Genomic DNA, 13,393 nt, shown 5'->3' on the forward strand with positions numbered 1-13,393 from the left:
GCACGAGTCAAGCGCGCGTAAAATTAAATCTAAATGAATGTTTGTTTTTATGTTTATTTTAGTACAGAGCAGCACTATGGACTATTTGCGCTCTGTTCGAATAACAGATTTTGACTTTGTAAGTGACCCGGCATGGCCAGGTGGTTAAAGTACTTGACTCGTATTCTGAGATTCGCGTGTTCGAATCTCCGTCGCACCAAACATGCTCGTCCTTTCAGCCGTGAGAGCGTTATAACATGATGGTTGATACCACTATTCGTTGGCGAAAGAGTAGCCCAAGAATTGGCGGTGGGTGGTGAAGACTAGCTGCCTTTCCTATAGTATTGCACTGCTACTAAATTAGGGGCGGCTCAACCACGTTTTCAATTTTATTTCAATAATAACTGGTTTTAACACGATAAAAACAAACAAATACAGATTCAGGAGTTTCACAACAAACCTGTTGGTGTTCCCGTATTTCTTGTTCCTTCTTCTGTTGTCGCTGACGTCGGCGGGCTTCTGCCTGACGAGTTAAATAATTGTGATATTCCGCAGTTTCTTCAGATCTGGGTCGCCTAATGTCTAATTTCTGTTCAAAAAATTAAAAGCTTAACATTTAGACGGTGAAACTTGAGGGAGCACTGCAGTCTGGGGACACTTGTCCCCACGTTTTGTGTATACAAATAAATAAAGTGCTTCAAAAATTAAAACTATAACATTAATAATATAACAAAATATGTAAAACAACATGTACAGTCTAAAAGGTTAAAATGGCACGAGTTAGTTTAGTTGTTTTTTCACAAACCAGTTAAAATTCAGAAGGTTCCCCCTGGAGGGTTCCCTTTTGTTAAAGTTCTGCCACCTATTTTCATATAGCAGGAAGTTTCATATGTAAGTACTCCGTTTGCTTGTATGTATGTATGTCTAAAATATTTTACGAACAGCCAACATTTCTGGCTTGATATTATTTTTAAGTAAAACAATCTAACTTTATGATTTAGTATTATTGTAAGTGAAACAATCAAACTTTATGATTTAGTAATATTTTTAAGTAAAACATTCTAACTTTATGATTTACTATTATTTTTAAATATAACAATCTAACTTTCTGGTTTAGTATTATTTTTAAGTAAAACAATCTAACTTTCTGGTTTAGTATTATATTTAAGTAAAACATTCTAACTTTATGATTTAGTATTGTAAGTGAAACAATCAAACTTTATGATTAAGTAATATTTTTAAGTAAAACATTCTAACTTTATGATTCACTATTATTTTTAAGTAAAACATTCTAACTTTATGATTCAGTATTATTTTTAAGTAAAACAATCTAACTTTCTGGTTTAGCATTATTTTTAAGTAAAACAATCTAACTTTATGATTTAGTATTATTTTTAAGTAAAACAATCTAACTTTATGATTTAGTATTATTGTAAGTAAAACAATCTAACTTTCTGGTTTAGTATTATTGAAAGTAAAACAATCTAACTTTATGATTTAGTATTGTAAGTGAAACAATCAAACTTTATGATTAAGTAATATTTTTAAGTAAAACTTTCTAACTTTATGATTCACTATTAGTTTTAAGTAAAACAATCTAACTTTCTGGTTTAGTATTATTTTTAAGTAAAACAATCTAACTTTCTGGTTTAGCATTATTTTTAAGTAAAACAATCTAACTTTATGATTTAGTATTATTTTTAAGTAAAACAATCTAACTTTATGATTTAGTATTATTGTAAGTAAAACAATCTAACTTTCTGGTTTAGTATTATTTTAAGTAAAACAATCTAACTTTATGATTTAGTATTATTGTAAGTTAAACAATCAAACTTTCTGGTTTAGTATTATTTTTAAGTAAAACAATCTAACTTTATGATTTAGTATTATTGTAAGTTAAACAATCAAACTTTCTGGTTTAGTATTATTTTTAAGTAAAACATTCTAACTTTATCATTTAGTATCATTGTAAGTAAAACAATCAAACTTTATGATTTAGTATTATTTTAAAGTAAAACAATCTAACTTTATCATTTAGTATCATTGTAAATAAAACAATCAAACGTTATGATTTAGTATCATTGTAAGTAAAACAATGAAACTTTATGATATAGTATTATTTTTAAGTAAAACAATCTAACTTTCTGGTTTAGTATTATTTTTAAGTAAAACAATCTAACTTTCTGGTTTAGTATTATTTTTAAGTAAAACAATCTAACTTTCTGGTTTAGTATTATATTTAACTTAAACGATAATCGTATTACGTACAGCGGACAAACGTCTGTTTTGCTTTGTTTCTAGGCCCGGCATGGCCAAGTGTGTTAGGGCGTGTGACTCGTAATCTGAGGGTCGTGGGTTCGCATCCCCGTCGCGTCAAACATGCTCGCCCTTTCATCCGTGGGGGCGTTATAATGTGACGGTCAATTCCACTATTCCTTTGTAAAAGAGTAGCCCAAGAGATGGTGGTGGGTGGTGATGACTAGCTGCCTTCCCTCTAGTTTTACACTGCTAAATTAGGGACGGCTAGCACAGATAGCCCTCGTGTAGCTTTGTACGAAATTTAAAAAAAAAACAACACCAAAAACAAGCTTTGTTTCTATTTTTCGCAACAGTTTTTCTTTTATATGCAACAATAAAAGCTATTCGGGACACTTTTTTAACCACAAAAGATTAGTTTCAGTTGCCCTAACAATCATATTTAATTGCTAAACCCATCTTCTTTCTTTCCTACCTTTAACAGAGATGTGCCTTAGCAACAACCTAAAACACTTACTGCGGCAGTAATGTCTGAGACGCCCCTAGGGTGACTGAGTAATTCTCCAGTTACGGGGTCTTTTCTAGGACGACCAACAACTTTTGCTCGAATCCACGACACCAGTTCCATACCCTAGGTTGAGAGAAGATTACAGTTAACCGTCTATTAAATCGCAAGAAAAATATGATAAATTACAGGGGGTGACCACTTTTTTATGGACTATACCTAAACACTCATTGATCCACCTGATAGGACTACCATATTTTTCCATAATAATAGCCATGATACGACGTAGCACAGAATCCAGAAGGCGTTGGTAGGTTTTCTGAGTGTTTTTCCCTGTTCGCTCATTAATACTGTACTCAATTCGTGGAAAGAGGTAAGCAGAGGATCTAGATGGCGAAAATGTATTTCATGTTCATCCCACAGATGCTCGAGTGGATTGAGATTCGGGGATTGTGGTAGTCCCCTTCTTGTTCCAATGTCATGCATGCACGAGTTTGACAAGGAAGATGCTAGCATTGTCGTTTTGTGGTGAGTGGCTTTCCTCATCAGGGTACAAATCAAGTATCACTGGATGCACTCGGGCTAAGGTAAACTTTAACGCTCACTCTGTCTTCTAAAGGCACCAAGAGGCCTTGAGTATGTCAAAAAACATGTCTTTGCCACTAGAAACCTGGACAGTTGCGACTGCACGAGAGGAGTGGGTTATTTATATGGGGTCCCCCCATATCTATATTCTCCTAATTGAGAAAAAAACAGGATAAAATGTGATTCATTGGACACACCAACTTTCACTACCCCTAATTAGTCCAATGTTGATAACTAAGTCCAGTGACTTATGAAATTTCCGTCTAGTGTAATAGTTCATTGTTACAACGACCTTCCGAAGGTACGGCTGAAAATGGGTGTGAGTTGTAATACAATAAGCTCATGTCTACTGGTTTGTCGTCTGATGACGGTTGGACTTTAGTTACCATCGTGTCTTAACCGTCTTTCTTCTCTTTCTGTCATTACACGTTTGTAGCTTTAATAAACTTGAATGACTGATATCTTGGAGCAAAATACGTCTTGTAAATGTCATGGCCGCTGTAGCACCAGCTAGACATGCACCCACTATAAAGACTCTTTTAAACACTTCAATGTCTTTGCTTTTCCCCTTTTCTATTAGGATGAATGCAAATTTGCTCGACATAATCAAGCAATCGGCCTAATTTGCATCTGCAGGGTCGAGCTAAGTCTAATTCTGTAAGGTTGTAATAAAGTTTCCAGATACGGTACAATCCTCTAAGGAAAGAATTATATAGTATTAAAAAAGCTATACAATAAAAGTAAGACATTTCTATCCAAATATTAGTGGTGTTATTGACCTAGCTTTATCATATAGTATAAAACAGTAAAGGGGTTACACACAAAAATAGAACTGAAGCAGATGTACTATAAATTGTTGAACAAACACCCAATTCTTTTTTAAACTAATGAATATTAATTATTAATTAATATCTTAACGAATCAAAATATGAATTGTTGATTTTTTCAATTTCATTCAACCTATTCTGAAGTGAACGATACAAACGGTCAAAGTACAGTTACTCTAACCCTCACGTGGCTTCCACGTTGTAAATTATAAAGATATCACAAAAATATAACAACTGAATTATTCTTTATTCGAACAAGACTTCTACTACATTCAGACGGTTAGGAAAGGCACCCTCGATGATTGCTGGCTTTAAGCTGCTTTCAGACGATTACAAGAGGTACCCACGAAGATTAGCTTTGAGCTGCTTTCAGACGGTTATGAAAGGCACCCATAAATTTAGCTAGCTTTTATCTACTGGCAAATAGCTTCACTAGATAAAACGGAAAAGTTGGTTAAAAAATGTATGGGACGCTGAAAATAAAGCTGATACATCGTTAATCAAATGTACCAGAGATACTACTTTTCTACAATAATAAACAGTAATAATTACATAAAGCTTGATTAATACGAACAGAATTCGAAGGATCTCTTCGTCTCAGAGCTCTTAGTAAACATTGAAACTTAGAAAAGAATTATAACAATATTCAAAGTAAGAAAACATATAAAATAAGACAACAGTTAAGACTAACATACAGATTGGTAACCCTTACACTGTCGTTAGATTGGTAACCCTTACACTGTCGTTAGATTGGCAACCCTAACACTGTCATTAGATTGGTAACCCTAACACTGTCATTAGATTGGTAACCCTTACACTGCCGTTAGATTGGTAACCCTTACACTGTCATTAGATTGGTAACCCTAACACTGTCATTTGATTGATAACCTTAACACTGTCATTAGATTGGTAACCCTTACACTGTCGTTAGATTGGTAACCCTAACACTGTCATTGGATTGGTAACCCTAACACTGTCATTAGATTGGTAACCCTTACACTGCCGTTAGATTGGTAACCCTTACAATGTCATTAGATTGGTAACTCTAACACTGTCATTAAATTGGTAACCCTAACACTGTCATTTGATTGATAACCCTAACACTGTCATTAGATTGGTAACCCTTACACTGTCGTTAGATTGGTAACCCTAACACTGTCATTAGATTGGTAACCCTAACACTGTCATTAGATTGGTAACCCTTACACTGCCGTTAGATTGGTAACCCTTACACTGTCATTAGATTGGTAACCCTAACACTGTCATTAGATTGGTAACCCTAACACTGTCATTTGATTGATAACCCTAACACTGTCATTAGATTGGTAACCCTTACATTGTCGTTAGATTGGTAACCCTAACACTGTCATTGGATTGGTAACCCTAACACTGTCATTTGATTGATAACCCTAACACTGTCGTTAGATTGGTAACTCTTACACTGTCATTAGATTGGTAACCCTAACACTGTCATTAGATTGGTAACCCTTACACTGCCGTTAGATTGGTAACCCTTACACTGTCATTAGATTGGTAACCCTAACACTGTCATTAGATTGGTAACCCTAACACTGTCATTTGATTGATAACCCTAACACTGTCATTAGATTGGTAACCCTTACATTGTCGTTAGATTGGTAACCCTAACACTGTCATTGGATTGGTAACCCTAACACTGTCATTTGATTGATAACCCTAACACTGTCGTTAGATTGGTAACTCTTACACTGTCGTTAGATTGGTAACCCTAACACTGTCATTGGATTGGTAACCCTAACACTGTCATTAGATTGGTAACCCTTACACTGCCGTTAGATTGGTAACCCTTACACTGTCATTAGATTGGTAACCCTAACACTGTCATTAGATTGGTAACCCTAACACTGTCATTTGATTGATAACCCTAACACTGTCATTAGATTGGTAGCCCTTACACTGTCGCTTAGTTGCTTTTTTCCATCCTGTCCCGGTTCTTCTTCTCTTCAGTTTCTTGAACTAAATTAAAATAAAATAAAAGTAAATATGAAGATAATGTTCTTACTGTTGGTTATTACTTACAAACTGGTAAAATATTCTTGTATTTCTACAAGTATATTTGTAAACAGATATATATTCGAACTATTCAAATCGTTTTTGTAGGGTAGTATATGATAACATTATTATAAAGCCTCTAGGCAGGAACAAAACGTACGTCGTTTTCTCCATTTTACTGTTTTCCAAACCTATTACAGAACGTAAATATCGTAGTCCTGGAACCCAATCCACACCCATGAACGTTTTCCAGTTACGTAAGCTAAACAAAAGTTAGATTTCAAAGTACAAGACATGAATATACAAAACAACCGTTATTAAAGAAATAAGTACACATGCACAGACTGTACTTTATGTGTATATTTATACACAAAAAGAGATAATCTGTATTATCTTGGAGTATCATTCCACGTAGAACTTCCACAGTTACTACATTACCAGTGCTAAATACCAACAATGGTATAATATTCAACCTATACAAGAAAGGTGTGAAGAACACATACACACTGCACTGCGAAACTAACACGAGCAGCACGTGTATTTTAAGCTGAAAATAAAATCGTAAAATACAACGCTGCCTTAAACGTTTGTTGTAACTTAAACTACGTTTAAAGTAAATCAAGCAAGAGTTAAAGTGATATTTAACGTTAGAAGGTGTGGAAGCTGCATTGTACAGTGTCTTAGACAGCAGATATAGGATCTACCTTGTACAGTATGTTAGACAGCAGGTGTGGAAGCTGCATTGTACAGTGTCTTAGACAGCAGATATGGGATCTACCTTGTACAGTATGTTACACAGCAGGTGTGGAAGCTGCATTATACAGTGTGTTAGACAGCAGATATGAGATCTACCTTGTACAGTGTGTTACACAGCAGGTGTGGAAGCTGCATTGTACAGTGTCTTAGACAGCAGATATGGGATCTACCTTGTACAGTATGTTACACAGCAGGTGTGGAAGCTACAGTATATAGTGTTAGACACTAGTTACGGAGGTTACAATACAGTATTTTAGACAGCAGTTGTAGAAGCTACATTGTATAGTGTATTAGACAGCAGTTGTCGATGTTACAATATAGGATATTAGACAGCAGCTGTGGAAGGTACATTGTATAGTGTGTTAGACATTATTTACGGAGGTTACAATATTGGATGTGTAAGACAGCAGGTGTGAGAGCTACATTGTATAGTGTGTCAAAAGGTTCTGATATCTTAGGATAATTAGGTTTGTCTTGAATCCAAAGCTAACAGAACAAAGTAATCGTTAGAGTAAAATACATACATAACAAATGAACAGTAAAAATACATTTTTCAAATATATACAGAGGTGGACAAAAACGTGTTTCCCTTGAAAATGTTATTAATTTGTTATATCTTTTATTCGATCACAGAGAAATATGTAAAACCATATGTTTTTAGAACACACTCGACAAGATCTGTTTATCTGTGATCTTAAATCCTAATTTTAACACTGGCTTTTGTAAACACCAGACCTTTTTGTGATTTCAGTTACATTTTATCATAAAAAGTGTTGTGTACCTGCTGTAGCTTCTTAGATCTTTTTATTCCAATTAACATACAAAATCTTCAAACAAGTTTCTCTGTAATTGTAGAGTCGTTAAAAGATATCATAGAAATAAGATAATTGGTGTGATGGAATGCTCCGATTGAAACGTTATGGGCTGAGTTAAACGAAATATCACAAGCCAAACATGGAAGATGAACTTTTTGATGTACTCAAAGAAGGATGACAGACAATCACTCAGGAATATCTGTACAAACTTATTGAAAGCATGTCACGTTGATGTGAAGCAGTATTGAAATCTAAGAGAATGTTGACTAAATATTAACTTGTGAAACTTGTTTGCATTATTTTAAATTTCATTTTTATGTTCAGTTATTGTAGATAAACTTGTTTATCATTTTATAAGTTACTTGTAATAAAAAGTTCTAATAAACTTCAGCAGGTGTACAACACTTTTTATGATAAAATGTAACAAAAATCATGAAAAGTTCAGACATATACAAAAGCTAGAGTTAAATTCAGGGCTTGAGATCATATCTGAACAGATCTTGTCGTGCGGATTCTAAAAACGTATAGTTTTACCTATTTGTCTGTTATATAATAAAAGATATAACAAATAACAACATTTTCAAGGGGAGGACACTTTTTGTCCACCCCTGTACGTCAAGCATCTATCCAATAACGTTAATGAAATTAACTGATGGAAGAATAAAATGGATATTTTTTAGGAGACAAACAAAACTAGTTATTGAGTTAGTGTCTCTAAATAACAATAATAGTTACACCTCTAAATAATAGCATCTGATTCTTGTTGGCGTTTTCGTATTAATAAATTAATCGAGACAATTTATTGGAAAGATAAAAAAAAATGTATTTATTTATTTAACATAAATACTTACGTAAAACTTTTAGATAATTCCGTTTCGATTCCTGGCTTCTTTTCTTTGGGTTCCCAGACATCGACCAACCCTGTAAGAATCGAGCATGTTTTGTTTTATGTAATAAACAATTCTTTCTTTTGTTTACTTGCCCCCTCTCTCCTACCCCAGTGACAAAGCTGTATATCTGCAGACTTACAACGCGCGCGTGTGTGTGTTTTCTTATAGTAAAGCCACATCGGGGTATCTGCTGAGTGCACCGAGGGGAATCGAACCCCTGATTTTAGCGTTGTAAATCCTTATAATTACCGCTGTACTAGCGGGGTACACCTACAACGCAAAAATCTGGGTTTCGAAACAAGTGGTGGGCAGAGCACAGATAGCCCATCGTGTAGCTTTGTTCTTATCTTCAAAGAACAAATCTTCTGTCCACTTGACCTCCTCATGGTATGTCCGTGGACTTATGATGGTACAAACCGGGTTTCGACACCCGTGGTGGGTACAACACCGATAGCCCAACGTGTAGCAAACAAATCGTTTGCTTGAAGTGCCCACATAAGAATGGTGAATGTTAATTATTCAATTAATTACAAGTCTATAAATAACATTTATAGAGGAGATTTTAAATAAGAAAATTCATAATATGAAAAAGCTAGTAGAAATCCTTGTGAACTGTTTGTATGTTTTGCCCTCCTTGAAAGCTATATATTAAGTGAAACCTGTTTTCCTGCGAGTCAACGGTAAGTTTACAAATTCATAGTTCGATTCTCACGATGGACGAAGTTAAAAATCTCACTGTAAAGGTTATCACTGAGCCACTGGGGAGCAACTTAAATGGAAATGCAAACTTTAATACCATTTTTTCCATGAAGTCCTTCCCGGTCCATCTACTATCTTTCAGAGGTGCACCAGCTCCAGGCTTTCCCCATGGATTGTAATTCTCTTTTTCATCACAGGTTGTCGAACCATCATCTCCAACAAAGTGGCCTAAAAACAAATAAATAATAATTAATTTGTTAATGAAAACAAACCCACGGGTTTCGTTTTTACACAAAACACTTGTGCGTGAAAAACGAAATACTTAAAAAAACTTCGATTACAAATTTCTAGTACAAAAACGAAATTGAGGGAGAGGACGGAAGAGTTTGGGATAATAGAACTCACCAGAAGTTCCTACTACTTCTAAGGTACTTCGCAGTCGGGTTTTCGGGTTTCCGCTAAGGGTCACCTGAGGAGCACCATTTCCACCACGGTTACTAAGAGGCAAAGCCACGCCCTTTGGTGAACACAAACACGATGATATGTTTTAGGTTATTTACCTTCTTGTTACATAATTTATTATCATTTTTATTCGTTAATCTAAAATTGTTTTATTTACACACTTTGAATGTTTTTTATTTATTGTTTTATTTGTTTTATCTTCATATCGATTTTTTTACTTCTATTTATTGGCATCGTTTCATTTTTACAGAACTGAAAACAATAAAAATATTATGACATCAATACAGTTCAGTAAAAACATGAGGAACATAATATAAACTAAACCTAACCACAACCCATCATTACGGTGTAAGATTCCGCATTTTCTCGAAGTAGTTCAATTTATGCACTCCAGAATATGATTTTACTGCCTATTTAAGACGTAACCTAGACAGTTTAACACTGTGTTTCTGTCGTATTGTTCAATCCCGATCACAGAAGTGAATTCTCTATAATTAACATATAATTTAATTTTGATACAAACCCTGTATGTTCAAATCACATAACAACTAATTTCATCACTTCGGGTGAACTGAAAATTATATTTTGGATAATAAAAATGTATCTCAGAACGACTGGTATGGGCATTAACACTTATTTATGAGCAGAGAACAACGTTTCGACCTTCGTGGGTCATCTTTAGGTCAACAAAAGAGGAAGTTTGTAACTGACCGTTGCCCAAACTCTCTCTTCTGAGATACAGTTTTACTTCAATTAGGTTTCTCGTCATCAAGAATTCTGGGGAATAAGTCAAACTGAAAATGTTCCTACTAGTTCCTGAGATGGAGGACGAGACTCCATAACCCCATGCTGGACGGAATTTGAAAACTTATGTCTACGAACGTTTCCTTTTTCGTCTCTTTCAGGATTTCCAAATCCTTTGCCCCATGGCTGGAATTCCTACTCGAAAGATCAATATAAAACTGTTTTACGTTTTGTAACGTAAACTAAACACTGAATTTCAGCGCAAACACCAAAAAAAAAAAAAGAAGATATATTTTGAAAGTTTGAGTTCGTAGATGAAGCCATATCATTCTTTACATGGTATGAAGAAACATATCAACTAATCTGTCAATCAACTGCGTGATAATTATGATTACCAATACGATCAACAAACATTTTAATGATTTTCTTTTAATTTCACTAACAGGGTGTAAGAGAAGACAGTCAAAAACATCACTAACAAAACGCTGTGTTGATGTAATATTTAAATATTCTACATTTATGTGATTCTAATTAAAAACATTGATTATATTGGATTGGTTTGGTTTGAATTCCACGAAAAGCTACACGAGGGCTAACTGCTCTAGCCGTCCCTAATTTAGCAATGTAAGACTAGAGGAAAAGCAGCTAGTCATCACCACCCACCGCCAACTCTTGGGTTCCTGTTTTACCATCGAATAGTGGGATTTACAGTCATTGTACAGTAATATGTTTACATTGTACAGTAATATATTTACATTGTACAGTAATATGTTTACATTGTGCAGTAATATGTTTACATTGTGCAGTAATATGTTAACATTGTACAGTAATATGTTTACATTGTACAGTAATGTGTTTACATTGTGCAGTAATATGTTTACATTGGCCAGTAATATGTTTACATTGTACAGTAATATGTTTACATTGGCCAGTAATATGTTTACATTGTACAGTAATATGTTTACATTGTGCAGTAATATGTTTACATTGTGCAGTAATATGTTTACATTGTACAGTAATATGTTTACATTGGCCAGTAATATGTTTACATTGTACAGTAATATGTTTACATTGTGCAGTAATATGTTTACATTGTACAGTAATATGTTTGCATTGTACAGTAATATGTTTACATTGTGCAGTAATATGTTTACATTGGCCAGTAATATGTTTACATTGTACAGTAATATGTTTACATTGTGCAGTAATATGTTTACATTGGCCAGTAATATGTTTACATTGTACAGTAATATGTTTACATTGTGCAGTAACATGTTTACATTGTACAGTAATATGTTTACATTGTGCAGTAATATGTTTACATTGTACAGTAATATGTTTACATTGGCCAGTAATATGTTTACATTGTCCAGTAATATGTTTACATTGTGCAGTAATATGTTTACATTGGCCAGTAATATGTTTACATTGTACAGTAATATGTTTACATTGGCCAGTAATATGTTTACATTGTGCAGTAATATGTTTACATTGGCCAGTAATATGTTTACATTGTGCAGTAATATGTTTACATTGGCCAGTAATATGTTTACATTGTACAGTAATATGTTTACATTGGCCAGTAATATGTTTACATTGTACAGTAATATGTTTACATTGTGCAGTAATATGTTTACATTGTACAGTAATATGTTTACATTGTACAGTAACATGTTTACATTGTACAGTAATATGTTTACATTGTACAGTAACATGTTTACATTGTACAGTAATATGTTTACATTGGCCAGATAAATATTCCACTGGAACAGTGATATTCGATGTCTACTTTTACCACAGAACGATTTACACATAAAAACTATAGAATAAACTAAAAAATGCATAATTTTAAATTCTAGAGCTACGAAATACTAACGCACAAACAAAAATACATGTTAGAAGTTTCTTTTGTTACAGAATCAAGTTACACCTAACTTATCACCACTTCGCATCTTGTAAATGGACTGGTTTGTTAGTTTCTTTGTTTTGAATTTTGCGCAAAGCTACACGAGGGCTATCTGCACTAGCCGTCCCTAATTTAGTAGTGTAATACTAGAGGGAAGACAACTAGTCATCACCACCCACCGCCAACTCTTGGGCTACTCTTTTACCAACGAATAGTAGGATTGGCCGTCACATTATAACGCCTCCACGACTGAAAGGGCGAGCATGTTTGGTGTGACGGGGATTCGAACTCGCGATCCTGGAATTACGAGTCGAATACCTTAACCCACCTGGCCATACCGGACCTAATTGATTAGATAAATTCATCTTTTAAAACAGAAATAATTTTAATTTAGATTACGGCTAAAAGTATATACACACTTTCTTTTCTATGTAACTCTTTGACTTGCTTCATTTAAGGAAGTGGTTCCCACTGCTGTCAACAGATCCTGTTTGTCTAGGATTCAGTTTAAATTTTACCGGCCCATAGAAACATCCACTATAGTCCCCACGTGGCTCAGCGGTAAGTGTGAAGGCTTATAACGTTAAAACCTAGGTTTCGATACTCGTGGTGGACACAACACAGATAACCCATTGTATCATTAACTGACAATCTACCGTGAAAAATAGAGTTTGGTCGTAATATTACCAAGTAAAGAAACTGCTAACATAATTCTAAATGTGATTCTTATCTGAAAGCCTAATTTCTTCATTATATCACCTTCACATATTTCTACGTATTTATTAACCCTTTGTGTAACTTTGTGATTAACAACAAACAAATAAAACATCCAGTAAAAAATGGAAAACAAGATAATGAAATAATATGAAAGATTTGATTTTCGTGAAACTTATAATGTGTTGAGAATGGGGTAAAAATAAGATTTCCTTAAAAAGGTC

At 34.1% G+C, this 13,393-nt stretch overlaps 1 protein-coding gene across 2 annotated transcripts in view; it reads right to left on the reverse strand.

Annotated features, from left to right (window-relative positions):
* Positions 1 to 541: 541 nt before the first annotated feature.
* The window catches only part of LOC143238021 (uncharacterized), a 34,828-nt gene continuing 21,976 nt past the window's right edge, over positions 542 to 13,393 (reverse strand). The window contains exons 8-14 of one of the 2 annotated variants that reach the window (XM_076477902.1): positions 10,616 to 10,744; positions 9,749 to 9,860; positions 9,441 to 9,571; positions 8,606 to 8,675; positions 6,087 to 6,147; positions 2,753 to 2,866; positions 542 to 568 (exon numbers count right to left, since the gene is read on the reverse strand). In XM_076477902.1, coding sequence (XP_076334017.1) covers positions 6,095 to 6,147; positions 8,606 to 8,675; positions 9,441 to 9,571; positions 9,749 to 9,860; positions 10,616 to 10,744 — 495 coding nt within the window. In that variant the 3' untranslated portion in view covers positions 542 to 568; positions 2,753 to 2,866; positions 6,087 to 6,094. The remainder of the gene's footprint in view (positions 569 to 2,752; positions 2,867 to 6,086; positions 6,148 to 8,605; positions 8,676 to 9,440; positions 9,572 to 9,748; positions 9,861 to 10,615; positions 10,745 to 13,393) is intronic. The other variant, XM_076477903.1, reaches the window with a different exon arrangement.

This window comes from Tachypleus tridentatus, chromosome 13 (genome assembly GCF_004210375.1).
Source record: "Tachypleus tridentatus isolate NWPU-2018 chromosome 13, ASM421037v1, whole genome shotgun sequence".
In the NCBI taxonomy this organism is placed as follows: Eukaryota; Metazoa; Arthropoda; class Merostomata; order Xiphosura; family Limulidae; genus Tachypleus; species Tachypleus tridentatus.